Below are 21,585 nucleotides of genomic sequence, written 5' to 3'. Positions count from 1 at the left end.
AACTTTTTCATGTATAGAAAAAAAATAACCTTAGACTGCAATAAATAATTCAATTTTGCAATCTTTAATAAAAGATTTTTCCTCAGCATTTCAAGTTTTTAACTCTGAAAAAATACCACTAGTATGGTACTGATGTACCACATACCACTGTACATGTGTACCCATGTCCAGACATACACAACAACTTTTTTAGCAGGGCCTTGAAAAAAGTATACAGTAGGTTTAATAAATTATTTCAGTAATCCCTTAGAAAGTCCCAATGTAAAATTGCAAATTTACATATGGGACTAGGCAGAGCCATGCTACTTGTTCTCTACATAACAGATTTTATGAGAAAACTTACAAGAGAGTTGTAAAAAATATATTATTACAAATGGTATGGCAAAAGTACAGGCAATTTGTATTTATATATTCACTAAAGTTGCTTTTTGAGTGATTCTCAAAGATACACGAGTATTCTTTCTATACATTGAATATCTTCCTTTAGTCTTTTTATGCATATGTTTGTTTAAATTCTTCTAGAACTGATATACTGATTTTTACTACTTGTTCTAAATTGTCTTAGAATTCAGCTCTCTACTCTCAAACTTGCTGTTTTTTATCTGGTGTTTCTTTGTCTAGTCCAACCTAGGAAAAAGGAGTTTCTTCTGTGCTCTGCAAACTGCATGTTTTACTGGTAGTGATAGCATACTTTTAAGACCCACTGAAACACCCCTATTGTCCTCTGTGGCATTTGGATGAGGGCCTAGATAAATAAGCTAGTAATAGAAAAAACAGTGCCATTTTCTTCCGAGAAATAACATCCAGGAAATTTACATAAACAACCCAGAAGCTTCTTGAATGTTTTTGTTCACGACCACATTCAATATAATTCCATTGCTTTGGACTTAGAACTCATACACTACAGTCTTCAAGAAAAAAAGACCAAACCAAAAAGAAACAACAAATTTATCTTTGGGTTGACAATCTGTTGTCTCCCTTTTATTCCACCTGCTATATGCATTGACAAGTACTATCAAACAGTGCAGTCTTGTTCCTCAGCAACAGATGAAAACTTAACTCAGACAGTGTTAGATATTCTCAGAGATTTGAGTATTTTGAGTGTTTCCAAAACAAACATACTTCATTCCACTCAAACAAAAGGGAAGTCCTGCTTACCTTAATTTTCAATGGATTGATTTCCATATCAGAAGTGCAGTTCATGGGACCATCAATTTCATACTGAACAATATACAGCAGTGTGTAGTTTTTATATTTGTAAGGCCACTGCAGAGTCATCATCACCTTGCTGAATGCACTTGGACCGTTGTTTCTCAGCTGATTAGGAAAATAAAGTTAACAGATGTAAAAACAAAAAAACCCAAACCCCAACAATGCCGCCTTCTTTGTTAATGTGCATATAGTTGTTATTTTATATTTGAGCCATAAACGATACTGCCTCTACCCCTACCCCCAACCTCTTATGGCAATAGCATCAACAACTTCACCTAAAAATGGCAGCTAAACTTCAGTCCCCCAACAGGCAAAACTTAAAATTACTTCTGTAATTTGATAAAAATTACTCTGAAGAAAAGCTATATGGCATTAGGGTTTTTGCCTTGAAGAAATGTATTTTTTTTCCTTGAAAAAATGTATTTTTTTTGTAGTCTATTGCATGAATCACAGCCACTGTACGTGTCTCAGCCAAGATACTCTGAGCACAGATACATATACCCGTAAGTTTCGTTAGATAAATGGTCTTTTAAGTTCTAGAACAATTTTTAACTATTCTTACTCATACAGCGCTCTCAGTAAGTTTTGTTTAATTAAACAATCTAGATTAAAGCTGTGATCATTCTTTTCAGGAAGTTTTAAATACTTAAATTTTTTCAAGGCAAAAGACTTTACAATAATGATTCAGAACAGTTGGAATACAAATGAGGATACTGAATAATTTACACCCATGAGTCATTTTCTGAGTTCAAGTTACTTCAAATGTTTTATCTAGATTTCAAAGGGCTAGAAAATAAAATGTGTAATGATGTAAAAAATCAGCCTCTTCTATTTGGCCACTCCTGTTACGCTAATTGCAGGCATTCCAACCCTTCTTGCAGATACCAATTATTGACCCAGCATTAAAAAAAAAAAATAAAATCTTTGTTTCCATGCAAGAATAAAATGAAGGAAAAAAAAAATTATAATTTACTCCAGAGAAATGCTACACCAAAAGATTTCTTTTCATTTATCACGGAACTGTGTAATTGAGATTAGTAGTAATTGCACACCTCATAGATATGTTGAACTAGAGGCCCAATATCATCTTCTGTTTCTGGATTCTCTTTTGGCTGCCAATTTGCAATAGGAAGGAATATGTGATCAGGAGACGACACACTAAACAGCGGAGCAAACAAGTCGTTATTATAAAGTATGAAACGATAAGTGTAATTCTCTAGAACATCTCAAAAAAATCAACACACTTAAAATACAATCTCCAATTTTTCATCCTCTGTATATAAAAACAGAACAGAGATTGAGTGGCTTGTATATTAAATGTTCAGTTTTCTTCTCTACGTGAAAAGATGAACCTTGTATTTAGAAACTTTTTTTTCCTGTCCTAAACTTTAGATTCATCCTGCTACATCTAGTAAACCATTAATAGAGTTAAGATATATACATGTCATCCAAAAAACACAAAGCGTGAAATACTTCGATAATGGGAAATATTGATGATGTAGAAACTTTATCAGTGCAGTCATAAGAATAATTCGGCATGCACTGAAAACAGTGAAGCTAGCAATAATGATTTCCAGTTGTGCCACCCCCCCATCTCTCAGATATTAACAAAATTAGATCATAATAATGAATGTAGTGGAAATTTTAAAGAATTATTACTCGGGAATCTGAGTTAACTGGCTAAGCAAGAAGATTGTATAGTTTTTAAGGTGTGAAGGACAGATTTCTGGTAAGCGGAAGTAACGGAGGTAATGGGAGTCATTACAATATTAATACTACGCTTAAGACTGAAGAAGGCGAGGGCATTGCAAACTTATCTTCAATAGGATTTTCAACTTTGGTTTCAGAAAAGGTTTCAGGGGTTTTCGGATTAAAACCCAGTCAGTTTGTGGAGGCAGAAAGTGACCTGGAGAAATGCGTGCAACTGCAAAAATGAGGGGCGATTGTTTTTTTTCCTTCATCTAAAAAAACCTCTAGTAGTAGAGGCACAACATTCCTTTTTGGAATTCATTTTGTAATTATTTAGAATTATTATTATCTTAAGTAAGATCTGAAAGTCCAAAGGGTGGCTAGAGAGAACCGCATTTTCTTTATGATTAAAAATTCCCTAAGGCTTCCTGAAAACTTACGCAGACCTGAAAGAAAGTTCATTGAATATAAAGAAGCAAACATGCAAAGCTCATTTGAGAAAGACGTTTATTAAAATAGTATCACTGCTTACCCTCTAATTTCAACAGCTGCTAAAATAGCAAGGTCAGCCTGATAGAATGCTACTGGACTTAGATTGTCATACAGGTTGGAACTGCAGAGGAAAATAAAAGTTAATTTCTTAAATGAAATAAGCTAACTTGAAAAAACAAACAAACAACATAAAATAATCATATGCAACATCGTAACATGACTCCTGAGCCACTGTAGGAAATCACATTTACTAAAAACTAAGGAGCAGATTCAAGCAAGCTCTCACTTAAATGTGTGACAGTCCCACCTTCAGCGCAGTTTGGAGGTCCCTCAGCAGGGAGAAGTCGATAAAGGACACAAAGCCAACGCTGACTGTTCCTTAGCTGCCGCACGTAAGAAAATGCAAATGCCAGCGCTGTGGGATAACATCAACTATATAGCTAGCAGAGCCTTAAGTTCCACTTTAGGACATCTCTTTTGCTCAGGGACCTGGCGGCCTCAAACTAGTCCCAAGGCAGAAAAGTATGCAAGGACTACTTTTGCCTACCCCTCTTCACAGTGTTTGAACCAGTAAATGAATACAGTTAACGTCCAATTCCTACGCTTCAGGTACACCAAAAGATGACAGATATTAAGGCATGTAGAGTCATTCACACACAAAATTTCTTTGGACTTTCTTTGTAAACAGAGAAAAAGAAATACAGAGAACGCTCCTATTCCCCTCAAAGTGGAGCTGGGAACAGAATCCCGATCTCCTTAGACACATCTGATTATTATGTCTACCTAACCAGACAATTTCCTTTAGAAAGATCTTAAATCCTCTAATTATTCTTCACTGCTGCTGTAATCAAAAAACAGATGCAACAGTGTTTTCTTCCCAACCTGTAAATACCCCATTCTTTCAGAGACTAGAGTTGTTCTGCTAGGAATTATGCCAGCTTTGGAAATCTAGCTTTGTGAGTTTAAGACAACCAACGTGATCTTTAAAACCTCTTCAAGAGAATACCTTGATAATGCCTGTCACCATGAACTGTGATTACCGTGTTCGATTGCACCACTGTTCTTGCATTCAGAAGTCATGTAAAGGGAAATTCCTTCCATAAAAGGTGTAAAACATTACAGGAACTTCCCTTCTCTTCCATCAGAAGAGAAGCATGACTTAAGCAACCTCACTGACTGTTCTTTCTCCCAGTGAAAGGTAGTTAGTGACCATTGTTAGCCTAAGGAAGACGACAGACACCCCAGAGAAGATCACCTTCTGCAAAGAACTGGAGTCACATGCCACTGGCACAGCTTACTAGCTGATGGAGAAGAGGAAAAAAATTGAACAGACAGCAGTGTGAGATCAAAGAGATATTTAATGCTGCCAAGGCCTTTGATCAGTATGGCAAACCACTGTATCATTAAAATAGAATGGCAGGTTTAAACTTATTTAACTCTTGCAGACAAAAAAATGCCTATGTGGATGAGAATAATTTATTCACTACATTAAAAAAAAAAAAAAGTCCTTAAATAGGAAAAAAAGCGCTTTTGGTCCACCACAGGGAAAAAAGCAGCTCTATTTGTACTGTCCATTAAGTAACATAAAACTGTATTGGGTAAAGCGATTCCTATTGATCACATCTCCAAATCTTAACTATCATCTCCAGCACGTATAAATTCAGATTTATATATCGTATCTATATGAAAGTGCTGTGCTCATCTTGTAATTAACAGGAACACTACTGTTTTGTTCCATTTAATTTTTAGACTCTCTTATGCTGGCTACTGTAAAACACTTACAGTGGTTCACTGCATGTTGCTTCTGCTCAGACCATCACATGCATTGCCTTTTCTGAAAGACTTACACCTCTCATCCTCAAAATACATAAAAACTGAAATTCTGGCTTTACATCAGAAGGAATTCAGAGTTCAAACATCAGTTTTAAAACCGGGGTAGAAACCCAAAGACACAAGTCATTCTGTGGCACTACACAAGTATCAGGATGTACACAACGATACGCAGGTACAAAACCACAAAGTTTTTCTTGAAACACTTTAAATGGTTTTGTACCTCATTATTAGTATTTCACTTGTGCCATGGCCTGTCTAAAAGCTGTAAGCAAAAGAAACTGCATTCAAACAGAAAACTGTTTTCTTACATTTTTTCCTCTTTTTTAGAAACATACTTCATTAAAAAGATGTGTTTATTTTTTAAAAAATTATAAGGGAAAGACCAGAGAATTAGTCCAGAGTGAAACTAGCTGCTTAGTTCACAGTCAATGTACTTAGCATGTTATCTACCAGGTGAGGTACATACTCATACATTTCCGTACCTTCGGATTTGCAAGTCAAACTTCACAGAGGTATCCATTTCAGACTGCTGGTGCACGCTGAAACGCAGGCCAGCTAACAGCTTTAGAAAAAAATCACCGTGGTTCAGTGGAAGCACAATAAAATACATGATAAAACCTTCTTAATACTATTATACTACAACGAAATTGCTTGAGGCTTGTGGTCGTAAGAGAACACACACTAAGAATTGGCAAATAAAACTCGTCCAGTTCATCAAGACTAGAAATGTACCGCGCGCTCTGTAGATTTCAGCCAGTGCACCACTGGCACAAAATAGCAATGTAAGGTTTACATCATGCTCACCCCCCTTGCTTCAGCCATTTTTACACATAACCGAGCCTCCCTATATGTTGCAAAAAAGTACTGTAGTCTAAAGAACAAGGCATACTTTAGTGATTCTAAATTCAGTTCCCAAGGTTTGTTCTAAGTCAGTGCATGACAGTTACTCAGTTCAGCTTGATATACTTTGAAAGACTTCAGAAATAGCGTTTACTCATCTATACAAAATGTCTCTTGGAAGAAAAGCACAATCAAAGTGTTTATAATTGTGACTGATTTTCACTTTATTTCCTCAGAAAATAAGACTTATTATGTCATATCATCTTAATATCTGCCAGGTCCCACTAATAGTTTTTTAATTCTTCCAATTTCAGCTACATTTGGAGGAAGTGCAGAGGCCTCAACTAGACAAAACTCCCCCTCAAACTTCACAAAACTAGGCAGAAGAGAGAAGCACTATTAGGTTTCCACTAAGATAAAGGTGTGTTTTGAGCTAGCTCTTCATTACATACTAAAAAATACCTATCAGATAAATCTAAAGACAAACTCATAAGGGACCAGAGCTCATTAATTCCACTGTTTAATGAACTACTCCTTTTGAGTCACATCATAAAACTCATGAACACTCCTTTCAGCCTTTAATTTAGCTGAAAATTATCACTGAACTAACCAAACAGGTGGGCAGCTAAATGCCAGCTGGATCTAATTTAAATTCCTGTGAGTAAACATCCTGCCCAAAACCTACTGTAATTAAGAAAAATGCCAACTGCACTCCTAATTACACCTTACCTTAGTTCCTGCTTTCATGGGATTTCCCAGGTCACAAACTACCATGCGAGTTTGATTCTCTGTTTTAAAAGCACATGACAGTCTCGCTAAAGCCTGCAATAAACAAGAAAGAAATCTTAAGGAGTGTCATTCTTTACATCTGGACACCTGGATGAAAGTCGGGAGAAAAGTTCTAGATATGCTGCGTTAATTTTAAAATAATTTCTCAGTCCTAATACAGTCAAACACTAAAATTAAATAAAATCTGAGTATGAAAGTTTTCATGGAGACAAATATTGATACGAGAAAGATGCTCTTTCCAAGGTTATAAAAAGAGAAGTTCAATACTCTTATATTGGGTAGCACTGATGATTTTTGTGACCTAAAGCATTTCTCCACATGATTCTTTAAAACCTATGCGAAGAAACTTTGGCAATCGGGCAAACTCTCCATAGGAAAATAAAGATTGGAAGGCAAAATAACATGAATACTTACTAGCTTACTCAAAAAGAGGTCTTAGAGGAGCTATCAGATTTTGGATAAAGCCACATCACAAAGCTCTAGAGTAGCAGAGGCAAACTGAAGAATGAAACCAAGGCATGGTCCAACATCTATGAAGGATGTGGTATCAAAGTTGGAATCCTTTGATGATACAGGGGGAAAACAGTTTTCCCCTTAACGTTCTGCAACTTTACAGATATATTGATTCATCATAGATTATACCGAATAAAAACAAGGATGAAGAAAATCTGAAAGTGTATTACTTACATATAGCTATAACGGGCTAAAACAAAATTTGGACTATACCCACGTTTCTTCAAAGAAACCGAAATTATACAGACATTTTGTAATACAAGAGAGAGTCAGGAAATAAATTCTAGTATTCTGTGTAGTCAGGATAACTGACACCCAAGACTTTCTACATATTTAGGTGGAAGAGAATAGTAATACCCAACATCACTTTTTGCCCCACAGGTGCCCAGCTCTTTACCTAGCACATGACATGCTAAGTCTAAATTTAAATAAATTAACAAGGGCACTGTTCAAATTAAGACTTGTAGCAGATAAACTCTGTGTGCCAAGCTCCATCACACAGCTGATTCTCCTTTGTTGCTAGCAGTAGGCTCTTAAACTGGAAACATCCAGCCAGGTGTTATATAGCCTTGGGGCTTGGAAGAACCTTATCATTTTTTCCGTGCTTTGCTTTAAGATTGAAGCATAAAAACCACCAGTGATGGACCCTCTCCCACAGACTTCCATAGCAGCACCTGAAGTATGACTACTCAAGAAGGTAGTTGGAATTTTACCTCATTGTTACGAACAACACCGATGAAATCTGCTTGGGGCGGAACAATGACAAAGAGTTCTGCTTCATAGGCTCCTTCCCCTTGATTCTGAGCACTGACAATTAGTGTCAAGGGATTGTCATCACCAATATAGATCTGCTTCTGATCACTACAAAAAACAAGGGTAAAAATGAGCTCTGCATTCAGGTTTTAAAGTGTATTGAACTGGTTGAACTTACAGAAACGAGACATTCTGAAATTGCACAAAGACATTAGAGAAATCTAGAGGCAGTACCTATGTTTCAGGAATATCAGGAGAGCTCTACGCTATGTTTAAAACAAAAACGTGTCTATAATCACAAAAATTGAGCAAATATTACATGCTGTTTTATAAGAATCTTTTTTATAAAATTTCCAATAAACCACAAAACCACCGACACCTTTTTTTAACAAAGAACAAATAATTACGAACAGCTAAATCACTGTGTACATTTTGAATTACATGCCTATTTAGCAGAGGTACAAGCACACATTTATAACAAAACTTGAAGGAAGGCTCAACTACAGAATACAGCCAAGACCTCTGCAATACATTTGTTCCAGATACAAAAAGAATCTCTTTCCAAACAATGTATTTTTATTTCACCAACTACAAAGAAACCTAACTGTACCTGCACTGATGTAAAATGTTTCTGAAGCATTTGCATGAATTTGTATATTTGTGAACTGTACTACCTACATACATGTGCATATGCTATAGCTCTGCACTAAAGGCATTAAAAAAAAAAAAAAGCCAGATGACATTTTTAAGTAGAGATAATACACTAAGAATGGCTTTTAGGCATACAAAGCACAAAAAGCCCAGACTCATGAAAGAATTATGAGTTAAACTTGTTTCTTTTTTCCAGGTTTAATAAAAGATATTACCAATACCAACAATTGTTTTCATACATGTGACAACAGAGCCCTACTCCACCCCTTGCTGGATAAAATCACGCCTGTTCACATCTTCATGTGTCTGTCTAGTATTAAATAACAGAACAGTGGTACAATTGCAGCTAACGTTGGTTTATGTTTGCTATGCATGTCCAGCTTAGCAAATACACAAATAAATACTGTGTACTTATAGTGGGGCCAGGGTGGGGGTGGGGGTGTGTGCTCTCCCTGTATTACATGCTAAAGACATTAGGTTACAAAGCAGAAAAGGGATTTTGCTTAAAACAAATAAGCATGAGTTTAGATGGTATACATTGAGGAGTCCTACTTCTTTCAATACATCCTTTTAACAAAAGTATTACAAGCTCCTGAAGTTTAGAATTCAAGTAGGGAAGTTACTTTTCCCTGTAGTATTTTTCTCATGTATTTACCTTTCTACTGAAACCTCCAGCTTTGGTTTGCAGACATTATCATCACCACAATCCAGCAGAATATGTGCCTATGCAAAAATCAAATGCGTATTGTTTTAATAATTCCTGCATCTGTTCTAACATACATTTCCAATAATACTGTTTCACCACCAAATAAAAAAAATTTCTAAACAGCTGGTTATGAGATATCTTCATCTCATCATTCTCAGAAGAGAACAAATAAGTTTTTACGCATGGGGGGCACTGTGCCTCATCCTGCCACACTGCAATTCTAGGACTGATGTCTACATATCTTAATTGTCTTTCCATACTTTGAATAACCTGTTCATCCTGAGTTGCATCTCCACTATCCTCTTTACAAACAAGTGTAAAAATTTGTATAAAAGGCAGAAATAGAAAAACTATGTTTATTATCTTGAGAACTATGGAGATAAACGTAATATACATAGAGCAGCATAGTATGAGCAATGGATGAAACACTCCAATCCTTCAAGATTAACACCCTCAATACTACTCTAACTGTGTTTCTCTGGAAAACTGTTAATTAGTATGCGTGAAAAGGAAGTCCAGCACTAAGGAATAATGTGTCAAAAAGAAATTTGACACAGAGAAAAGGAAAAAAAGGTGACAAACATACAATAACCATCAATATTTCCATAATTCGAAGACTAAAGCCTAGATGTATATTTTGGTATCTTAATTTTTCAGAAGTCCTAAGATGAACGTAAGTATTGAATAAGTATCGAAAGCTGAAAATACATTCTGGGTTCTCTCATCACAGATCATGTATAAAGTATACCTGTCTGCTCATATTAGCAGGAGTGAACTGGTTAAGGATAGGGTGCAATCCTGTTGCATCTGCAGCTGTTCTGTAATCCAGACGATATTCCATAAAAATAGTAATGGGAGTTAGTTTATCTCTAAATTCAGATTCATCCTGAGAAAACCAAAGATTTGAATTACAGTTAAAACATGTGAAGAAAACAACAACAAAAACATATCCTTCAAAAGTCTCTATAGGCAACAAAATCATCCCAAGAGCAACACTGAGCAGTATTTTTATTTATTGTTCATGTTGTAGTAGGAATGAGGAAGCCAAAACAACATTAAAACTTCTGAGCTCTTTTGAAACTAGAAAAACTCATCAGAAAACCTGCAGTGTAAACTTTGAAGATGGACAATTTTAGTAGTAACATGCCTGTTTGTTTTACAGATGGAAAACTGGAGCATACAGAAGTATTAAGTCATAGAAGTATAAGAGCAAGGAGCCTAAAGGGCTATACAATTTCAACCTTTCCTGTCAGACAAAATTCAGTATGCTTCTAAGATTCCCTCATAGATATTCATCTTTGGACTTGTGATTTTTCCTTCCTAAAATTATTACTTTGCACTTAGAGTTGCTGACTTTCATATTGTTCATTTCAAATCATTCTGTTTATCAAATGTTGATCCTGCCTTTCAGAGTACTTACAAACCATCTCTTAGCTTTGCGTTAGCCACAGATGCTCATTTCTGAGAATAATGAAAATTACTGAATCTAGAAGAGCTCATTGCAGGATCTTACTTCAGAAGCCATCTTCTATGGGCAGAAACCTATAACTCTTTTCCTTATAGTTTTCAACTGGTTTTGCATCTAATTTAAGGTAATTTCATATAGGTCATGTGTCATTACTTTCTTTATGAGAATGTCAGGTGGAAAAGCGTTGAAGCTTTACTAACACTGAGATCTGGGATGTCTATTTCCATATATATCCCACTCACAAGGCCAGTCAAAGAAAGGTATTACGTATCCTCCATGAATCCTTACTGATCACGAGTATTTTTAGTGGGGTTTTTTTTTTGGAGAGGGGAGTAAGTATTGTTTATGTTCGATTTGTAAGTACTCAGAGATAAATCTGAGCTGCACTTAGCTTACATAGCTACACTTTCACATGTCTTATTTCAGCCAGTGTCTCTTCTACTGGGTTACACTTTTTAATTGTGTTAGCATCTGTCCACATTTGTGGGGACTAAAACAAAAAGACTGCGAAAAAGTGAACCTTCTCTGTCTCCTCTGTTATTTGCTGATCTTTGCTTTTTAGTTGCAGATCCGTATTTGTCTTTATTCTTTTACCTCCAAAGTAGAAGCACAACCTCTGCTTATTGACTTTCATGTTCCTTGGAAATTAGAACTAATTTTGTTCCTAGATGACTTGTCCAAGAAGTCCGTAACAAAGTTCAGAATTGAATTCCCAATCCATTGAGTGACCAGGACCTTAGTCACAATAATATCCATCATTCATCCTCTGACAGCAGTGATAACCCGGGACAGACATATAGTTTTAGTAATTTCAGGTCTATTCATTGGGCATGAAGTTTCTCTAGCATTTCTTTTTTCTATTTTTTTTTTAAATGCCTAACACAAGGAACTTGTAATAGACAATGCACCAAAAATTATTTGACTAAAATGTAAATGGCTACTTACCCTCAAAAAGGCATCGAGTTCTTCACAATTCATTTTGCCCCCCTTTGTAATAGTCATGTTCTTAGAGTGGCTGGGCTGTTTGCTGTGGAGAAAGAGAGCTCTCCTTATAGCTCCTTTCTGCTTAAGTTTATCCAACAGCAGCTCCACCTGGAAATCTGTCCAATCCAAAGCGTTTAGGTTAGGTATATTGCATTCAATTAATGCAGATTCCCATCAGAAATGGAGCTGAAAGCTGATTTCAGCTACAATGAAAATTGAGTACTCGGAACTTTTAGAACTCCCAGTTCTTTCAATATAAAATCTGTTACTAAACTAGTTCTCAATACAGTAACTAACAAGCACTGCTGTTGTCCTAAATTGGACCCTGCTTTTTCCTTAGAAACTGGAAACATAAGAGCACCGATACATTTATAATTTATAATTGCTATAGAACTGCAAGAACAAAAGTTAAATTTTTGTTTCCCCCAGAAAATTTTAAAGCAATCCTGCACGTAACACACATTATTTAACTGTATTGCTAATCTAATTACTTCACATATTTGATCTAGATAATGAAATTTAAAATATGTAACAGCTATTTATATGAATCCTCGCAGATCATACCACCTCTATACACGCCATACAGGAAATCAGGAAAAGCTTTTATAATCAGTAGACAAAACCTGATTGTAGCAGGCTGTCTGCCACACTAAAAAAATCTCTGAGAGACAACTTAAAAACCTATTTGAAACAATCTTTTCCTGATTCTGATCCAGAGAATCTGATGCAAAAATCAGTGATATCTACCAAAATTTCATGATTTCAACAGAAATGTGAGAAGTCCCTTGTGGCTTGTCTATGTTTTTCAGGCCTAACAATGCACATACTTGAATATTCTTGCCTAAAACTCCCGTCAACGAGAGTTGATCTCAATTCTGTAAAATAAAAAGAACTTTCCAAGAGTAGTTCCACCAAGTGGTTAAACATATGCTTGAAGTCCCAAGTATGCTCAAATCCCACTGACTTCAACACAACTTCAGCAAAAAAACTGCTGAAGACAGTCTTATAGATGCATATGGTTATTGAACTGGTAGGATTGTGCTGTAAAGGGTAGCCAACTTTTTCAATAATAAAAAAGAACAATGACCAGTGCTCATGTCTGCAAACAATATAAAAAGACTTTAAAGTTTTTAAACTAGCAGAACTTACTGAGTGAATTAGGGAGCTTTCCTTTGCCATCCGCTTTTAAGCAGAACTTTACTTTGAAGCTGTTTTGGAGGAAAAGAAAAGATTAATTTCTCACACTTTTTCTCTCGTTTTCTTCTAAAATTCTTTACTGTTTCTCTCAGTTCAAAGGTATTCCCTTTTGAGACTCTAGCTCACTCCCAAAAGCTATTTTCTACTGGTGGGAGAGAAACTATAACCTATTAATAAGCAGACAGCAATGCAAACAACGCAAAGCTTTGGAGTCTTGATTCATGTACTAGTGACTACTGCTGTGAACTGGCAGCGACTAGTGACCTGTGAAGCAGAGTGTTTATTCCCGAAATCAAATGTGGCTCATTTATTTTTAAAGCTAGAAGGAACTGGCATACTGAGTTGCAAGGAAGTTAGCACTAGAAAGGAAAAGTGGGTTTGGGTAACAGTCCAGGAACAAGAACCAAAACCACTTTGCAGAGCAGATCGTTTCCCAAGTGTTTTCCATAAGCCCACCAAAAAACTAAGTTAATGGGTAAAACATTGCCAAAGCTGTGTGATCCACTGCCATCTTGGGAAGATCTTCCTCTACTCAACACAGACAACTGGCAATCTCTGCAGGTAGGATGTAACTTAGGAGTCAGTCTAGCATCTATTTGAAGACAGTGTTGGTCCTCCCACTGTTGTCAAAGAGTTCTTATTTTGTATTGTCTGTTCTTTCAGAAAAATCTGTGTTTGATTGCCTTTTTTTAATTAGCTGACTAGAATTCCTGAATCCTTTCAAAATTGAAAGCTTATGAAAATAAAAACCAAAGAAGTCCCTCCCCTCAAAGGAAAACAAAGATACCCTGCTTACCAAGAAACTTTTACATCTGACAATGAACAGGCTTTGTTTTCTGGGTTTAGAATGGTTGGATTAACTTCCAGGGCAGCATTTACTCTAATAACTGGTCTAGCCCTGCAAAGAAAACATCCTCTTGAACAGCATTCAACACCATGTTAGACAATACCCTCCCCATCAAACTGTGAAATACACACATACACACTTAGACAATATCTAGGGAAACTGCAAGAATAACAAATAATCATTGAGTAGGTTAGGGAAAAGCAGGAAGCTTTTCTGTGCCCTTTCATTACCAGAGTCAGAACATGGACAATTGTGTTAAGAGGAAGTCTATCTATTTCTAGCACAGACAAATAAGGTATTTTCCCAAAATGAGGAAGTTTGGATGAGAATATCGGGATTGCAGTGTAATAGCTAGCAGTACCCTGTATGTGTCAGAATCTAGAAAACACACTCAGAATGCCTTGAAGACAGCTTATTTATATTTTATCTTAACTATAGATTGAGAAGGACAAATAATAGATAGTAGACTGTAGATTTACTCAGTGAAAACAGCAGTATAACCTTTTTTTACCTCCAGCAGTTTGGAAGGTGGAGTGGCAGAATTTCAGACTTCCCTGATCCTGCTTTCTTTTGTAACTCAAGAATGCTGCTGAGCTTTCATTCTGCTTGCACTTATGTAAAAGCCTAGAGGGATACTTACCTATACAAAACAGCTGTGTCAACACCAAAGGCTCCTACAATCAAGTCTAGGAAGAAAGGAGAAATATTACACATTACAAGTTATTTTTTAAAATATGCTGTTAGAGGTGGGGCTACTATTAAGTTATTCTAAAGTGACATTTAGAGCAAAGGACCTGGATATCCATTTTTGTCCACATCTGTGGCTCCTTTCAGTGAGTACCCAAAACTGGGTGGCATAGTGCGAGCGGCCCACTGCCCTTCAAGAATTTGAGATGGGACTGCATTCAAACCATTTGCTCTTCCATTGTAGATATAGACAAGTCCTCTCTTGTCCTCTCCACCATATGGTGCAGCAACCGCAATATCTGTAAACCAAAAGAACAATCATAACTTCTCCAGACACAGACTAGGAGAACATATTTGTGCTTATATCCATCAGCAATTTCTGATATTACAGTTTCAGTGTGTGTCAGTAGGGAGGAAATGCAACCAGCCTTTAAAATGCTCATCAACAACTTTGTTTTTAATTGGATGCTGGTTTTCTAGAAAGTATAAATGTTTAACAACAACATATATCATAGACTTGTATGGGGGAGCAGAGAGGGGAGGGAAAGGAATAGTTCTGCAAACACTTCTGCTCTTCAGTAACTGACTTAGAGCCAAATCATATGGATTTGAGATGCTTTTGAGAGTATTAAACACCCAGAATTAGTCACTGTTGGCGCCAAATCACAAAATTAAGTGGGACTATCTGCCCATTTCATTAACACACTCATGTTCCTCCAAAGGGTGTGACATTTTAATAATTCTGGAAAATTTAAATCAGCCTAAAACAATGGTAAATATCAAATACCAGTCTTATCCTGATCATGGCTTGGCAATATGTTTTATGGAGAACTTTCAGTTAGTGCAATTATGCTAACTCTTAAAGCTTAATAAATTTGAGAGTACTCATTATCAATGACTAATAAACAGTAATAAACAAAGTGTTAATTGGACTATCTGTAAAGACAGCTTTAGAAGTGTACATATGATCTAAATTCAACACTTCCACAGTCAGTTCCAGACCAAACACGAAACACTATACAGAGTAATTACATTATTCCCTCCTCTTTCCTTAAATTTGAGAAAATTTCATGAAAAGAACAAGGATTCAGAAGTTTACCATTTTTTATTTTTGACTCATCTTTACAAACTTTATGAAAACAGTAGACATTCCAATCTTGCACCATGCTGCGATGCAAAGCATTTTAATTAACACTCCCAAAATGAAACAGAGCAGGAAGAGAGACTAAAAAACAGACTAAATAATGGCAAAGTCATTAAAAAGAGGCAGCTTTTGCTATGATTTTCTCACCTACAGTGTATTCCAGATTGAATTATGATGGAATGAAAACATTTTTTGGATAACCTCACCAAGTGACTGGATTTTTGGCTATCAGCTGTAACCTTTCCAATGTCTTCTGTAAATAGTTGCAGTGATATTGCATCTTCACACTAATTCTGTATACTATTAGCAACTAAAAAGGCCCCTTCCAACCCAAACTATTCTATGATTTTATGATTTCATTAAAAAATAAATTGGAGCTACCTCGGAATTTGAAATATTAGCCTATTATAATTTTTGATCTTTCAGAAAATATTTAGCTTGCAAGCAGAATGGAAAAAACAAAAACGAGCATTTTTTGCAGAACTCAAATTCCTACCACTCCTTAGGAAACACTGGAGTATGACTTGCAAAACAAAGTGTTCTCCCTAGGATTCCTGGAAGTCTCCGTCCCAAAACTATATGATTCTTGTCTGTTTCATTGCTCTCCATTCCTAAGTGAAAGTAACAAGAAGCACTGGCAATGGGTTTGAGAGTCCACAGCTTCAGTTGTATCAGACTCAGACTTCTCATCCAAATACTTGGTCAAGACACTCATCTCTTGGTACAGGTGGCTGTAGTTGTTATGGGATATTTTCACCAGACTCTTCCATTTTGAAATTAAAAAAAAAAAAAAAAAAAAAAAATCTAGACTTTTCTCAGGAAAATCTCTTCTATCAGAACATTTTTAACCAGCTCTCTGAAACAAAACCTTTTCAGTCATCATTGTGTTTCTGGAGAGGAAAATTGGCTTTTAGCAATGGAAACAGGAACATTACATTGAACATGTCCTAACAAGTCACAGTGGAGAATTAGATACTTCATCGAAGTTTCTACTGTACTTATCACTTAGAAAGTAATAAATTAATCAGTGTGACAGCTAAAATAATCCATGCTGTAGTTTAAATGGTATAGTCTCTGCTCGATGCATACATGTAACTCCTGTTAGCATTCTTGGGAGTAGCATACAAGCATCGAAAGGAGTCTAGACCTTAGTGTCCAACATTCAGTCATGGTTAGAATGCCTAATGTTTGTGTGCAGAATCCACATTCTGTGTGCTTTCTAGATTTCATCTATAAATGGAAAATACTGATCAATAAATGATGTCCTACCGTTGAAGCCATCCTGATCTAGATCCCCCAGAGGTGCAATAGAACTGCTGAATCTTGCAAATATCTCAAAACCATTCAGCTTTGTGATCTGAAACCCTCCAGAGGCTCGTTGAAGACAAATGGAAACTTGGCCGACCTCCTGAAGTTTCCCATCAGAACCTCGATCCATAAAAAGAGGGGCTCCAATAAACAAATCTGTATAACTGGACCAAAGAAGGATAAGGTTCTTCAGTAACAGCACGAAAACTCAATTTCATTCTCTTAAGCATCTGTTAGTAGGACTAACTCAGCACTGAAGTCAATATTAAGATGAAAGTTACCTATCTTTAAATTGCAACTGAAGGCAAATATTTTTGACAAAGCACAAATATACCAGAATTTAATGCATTTAAAGCACGTGAATACACATGTGTATTCATGTAAATAAATACAAACCCAAATCTACAACTGTTAAAACAAATGTTGAGTGCTAGCGAGAAAGTGTGTTGTGCAGGTACATGTTAAACCAGTAATGGAGACAGAAATCTATACTGTAGGAAAGACACTTTAGGAAAACCTCCTTTTTTTCTTTCCAGAAACAAGTTGGGTGGCAGTGGGGAGAAGAGGGCACTTACTTGTCCCCATTGATATCTGTGGCAGCCACCGAATACCCAAAATAGGCAGCCATCTGGAAAACAAAATTCAAACCAAACTTGTGAGTTGTCGTGATATAAACATGCAAACAAGTTTATACAAAGCTGTATAGAAAAGACGTTAGGGAGATGATAATATATACCACAAAAATTTTTGTCTCCTTATATTTTCCTTTCTCTTCCTTAGTCTGTTAGAGAGTAAACTGATCAGTTACCTTCCCCATTCCCCCTTTTATGATCCAGTCCTCTTCCCCAATTCCCAAAATAGGCAGCATTTCCTTCATTTAAATAAGATTGTTCTTCTAAGTAGTACTACAAACCGGCAACTCACAGAACATATATTTTTAGGATTCCTACAGACTTTATAATAAATTTTTCTTTGGCACATAAACTAATAACATACCAAGTATTATATGTTCTAATACCCTAAATACTGTCTCAACATGTCATCTTTCTACAGGAATAGCCTCCCGGTCACCCACCACACTGACTAAAGCTACATACCTGCTCTCCAGTGAAATTGTACATGGAAGACATGTTTTTCCCATTGTAAATAGACACCTGCACATGAAGAAATACACATTACAGCATACCAACGATATTCATCTTTTTTTATTTATGGTAAAGTTTAATGTTTCAAATTTCCTACCATGCCCAGAGTTCTTGCTGCTCTTGGGACTCCTGACACAAAGTCTGAAATATAAAGCAAGACACCCAGATAACATTCAGGTCCCAAAGCACAATGACTTTGCTTGAACAGAGTAGCTCATTCCTAGTGCTTTATGCATTTCCGTGCACTGTATAGTTTGTTCTATACCATTTATTTGAAAGACCTTCCCAGCCTATTAACGTGATTTTTTTACTGAAGCAAGGGTCTTACCTTCTATGCCATCACCATTGAAGTCTCCAACAGCCACCGAATAACCTGATCAACAGACAAAATTAGTAAATCACTTTAAAAACCTTACTAAACCTTTCATCTCTCTTTACACTCTTCATAGGTCTCTATGCACAGTCTTCTCGCTTCATCTTATAATGCAATGGAATAAATATTGCCTTTAAGTAGCTTAGACTATGAACAGCTACATGAGTAAACTGTAATTCATCAGCACCCATGAATTTGAGATCAGAAGAAGAAAATTTTAAAATTATCATCCTGGGAACTGTCCTGGTCTATCCTTGCTTTTTTCTGAACCCGGTTAGACATATATGAAACTAAATGATGATGTCCCACTCCTCTAAGGGACCCTCTTCATTATTTTTCTTCCCAAACATGGTTCTTTCACATTTTTATTTTGTCTTGGTAGATTATTTAGAAACAGCTGCTTTTCTAAAAAAATAGGTATGTGACTAACTTCTCACATAAAAAATCATACCTCAGCCATTCCCATATTTGGCCTCAATCACAGAGCACAAAAATTTCCGGAGGTATTTCCATTTATTTTGTCATCAGGTGCTTTTTGAATCAAGCCTATGGCAAGATAACTAAGCTTCTATCATACATAAATTAGTACATTTTCAGGTATGTAGCTCTTTAGTTATCTGTCAAATGTTGAATTAATAGTAGCGTGATTTAGACTTAAAATTTATGAATAGCACAAGGGAGTTTTTCAAGTACAGCTAGGTTTTCTTCCTTTTCAAACTACGCACCCAAGTAGCTGTCATCAAAAGCAGCACTGGCAGGTCTGGTTGCTAACTGGTCATCATACTTTGTACTATAGACTTTGGAGTCATATTTAGCCACAATCTCTGTCACTCGATCAGAAATAAGTTGGCCTAAAGAGAAAGAAAACAGCTTAAAACCACAAATAAAATATGCGTGCACTCATTCAATAAGCAACAGGACTCATTTACAGAATGCTTGCTTCTAAAGCAACAACTATTCCACAATACCGACCAGAAAATAGCCAACAGCAGCACCACTAGAAAGGATATAAGTGAAAATCTGGATCCTACTTCAGCAAAGATTTAATCAAAAGCATACAAAGAGTTCTCACTGAAAATAGAAGCCGCTCCTACGTGTAAGCCAGGACTTAAATGGGACTGCTCAGTTAGGTAACAGTAAGCATATGCTTATGGTATTGCAGAACTGAGTCATCGCTCCTTGTCTAAATACCATAACATGAGAGCTTAATATGGCAGACAAGAAGCCAGTAAGATGAGCATAGCATACTACCGCGTTCTCTGTTTTCACTTCGCTAGCCACTAGGTGGTGACTTCATTACATTATTTTCTTGGAATTTAAATTAAATCTTCAATCACAAAAGAATTTTTTTCAGAAGAGCACGCACTTCACATACATATTCATACATGTATGAAGTATAGGGAAAACTACTCCTCCAACATCTCAGAATGTGCAATAAAAATTTGGGGTGAAAAAAAAAACCTCTAGTTTTTAGAAGTATACTATTGTCTTCTATTCAGAGCTGAGATATTTTTTTTTTTGGTAGTAACAGTAGAGAATAAGGTTGTTTCGGCAGATGAGATGTCACTTTTGCCAAAAAGCAATAAAATGAATAAACAAACATGATCTATATTATACTGTATCTGCAGTTTAGTTTCAATCATTCTATTTTGTTCAGAATCTAAAACATAGGACTGGAAACAAGCCTCCTGTGCTGCTGCATCTACATGTAGGCTGGCATGATACAGAAAACCTTTCATAAACATTAAAAACAGGCAGCAGTTTGGCAGCTATGTCCTGATTGTAGCAGTACCGTCTTTTGAACGGAGAGCTATAGCTAAACGCTGAACGATCCTGCAAACAAATACTGACTGAAGCCCACATTAGCAAAATACATAGGTAAAGTTCTGTGTAAACAGCGCAGTTAGAGGTAAAATGTGCACCACGGTACAAACAGATCAATATAAACAAGCGCAATACATCTTTGCCATCAAAGGAAAATAATGGTAGTTCTCTTTGCAGGGTACATTTCTCATTGAAAATACATGCTTCATATGTGCGTCAGAAATTACAAAACATGTAGATTTTGAAACAAGCAGCAAAACATCCTAAAGGAAACTTATGTTGTCAGTGGAAACAAATTCCACATTCCTGGGAAAATGCCTTTAAAATGATCACAGAGTTATTTAAAAGACAAAAGACACATCTGTACAATTATTACTTCAGCTTTAATCTGTGGTTGCCTTGGTTATTCAGGAAATATTTTGAAGGATGAAGAAAAATTCTCTTAGTTTTCTTACTGACGAAGACTTTAACAGTGGTTGGAGGAATGCAGATACAAATGATTAAGAGGATAAAGAGAAAAATCAAAGAGGTCAGCTTCTCCGTGCCTTAAATGATATATCTCACCTTGCCAGTAAAAACTTCCAGGTCCTCCAAGTAGCACTCTGTCTCCCTTGGGGTGGGGTGGGGGGTGGGGGGAGAAAGAAAAAGAAAAAAAGAAAACAACACATTAAGCATATCTAAAGACAAGAGAACGTCCTATGCTTATGGGAAGTAATCCCATGCATGTCTATCACTGTAGCTTCACTGACCCCAATACATTTTATTTTCTGAAGTAATGATTAATTAAAAATGCGTCTTGTAAAATGCTAAGATAACAAACAATACGCCTTCACTGACTTGCTTCTCTCTTTCACCCATTTAAAATTCTAGGCAGAATTCTGCTTTTATTGTAATAGACCCTTCTACCCAAATCTAAGACAACAGAAATACAATTAGGAGAAAACTTTAAGACTGCTACAAGGCAATCATAACATGGTTTTAGGTCAGTACACAAAACTAGTTTCATCTTCTGCCCCTGCCACTTTCTGTAACTTATCTTTAGAAAAGTTTAATTCAGAAAAGCTGTGATGTAATTCCCCCACTCCGTCTTCCTTGGTACAACTACAATCCACAAACCATTTTATGAAACT

The 21,585-nt window shown here is 36.2% G+C and overlaps 1 protein-coding gene across 1 annotated transcript in view; it reads right to left on the bottom strand.

Annotated features, from left to right (window-relative positions):
- ITGAV (integrin subunit alpha V) overlaps nt 1-21,585 on the bottom strand; it is a 51,294-nt gene that overhangs the window by 9,453 nt on the left and 20,256 nt on the right. Inside the window, exons 6-25 of the mRNA XM_076342174.1 lie at nt 21,020-21,065; nt 19,357-19,482; nt 18,587-18,631; nt 18,356-18,399; nt 18,211-18,267; nt 17,689-17,741; nt 17,075-17,277; nt 14,769-14,960; nt 14,615-14,660; nt 13,924-14,025; nt 13,080-13,138; nt 11,892-12,046; nt 10,227-10,364; nt 9,428-9,495; nt 8,082-8,229; nt 6,796-6,888; nt 5,709-5,788; nt 3,434-3,514; nt 2,265-2,370; nt 1,159-1,317 (exon numbers count right to left, since the gene is read on the bottom strand). Of these exons, the coding sequence (XP_076198289.1) occupies nt 1,159-1,317; nt 2,265-2,370; nt 3,434-3,514; nt 5,709-5,788; nt 6,796-6,888; nt 8,082-8,229; nt 9,428-9,495; nt 10,227-10,364; nt 11,892-12,046; nt 13,080-13,138; nt 13,924-14,025; nt 14,615-14,660; nt 14,769-14,960; nt 17,075-17,277; nt 17,689-17,741; nt 18,211-18,267; nt 18,356-18,399; nt 18,587-18,631; nt 19,357-19,482; nt 21,020-21,065 (2,001 nt within the window). The remainder of the gene's footprint in view (nt 1-1,158; nt 1,318-2,264; nt 2,371-3,433; nt 3,515-5,708; nt 5,789-6,795; nt 6,889-8,081; nt 8,230-9,427; nt 9,496-10,226; nt 10,365-11,891; nt 12,047-13,079; nt 13,139-13,923; nt 14,026-14,614; nt 14,661-14,768; nt 14,961-17,074; nt 17,278-17,688; nt 17,742-18,210; nt 18,268-18,355; nt 18,400-18,586; nt 18,632-19,356; nt 19,483-21,019; nt 21,066-21,585) is intronic.

This window comes from Aptenodytes patagonicus, chromosome 6 (assembly GCF_965638725.1).
Source record: "Aptenodytes patagonicus chromosome 6, bAptPat1.pri.cur, whole genome shotgun sequence".
In the NCBI taxonomy this organism is placed as follows: domain Eukaryota; kingdom Metazoa; phylum Chordata; class Aves; order Sphenisciformes; family Spheniscidae; genus Aptenodytes; species Aptenodytes patagonicus.
The sequence above is the reverse complement of the archived record's forward strand: the minus strand, read 5'-3'. Positions and strand labels throughout refer to the sequence as shown.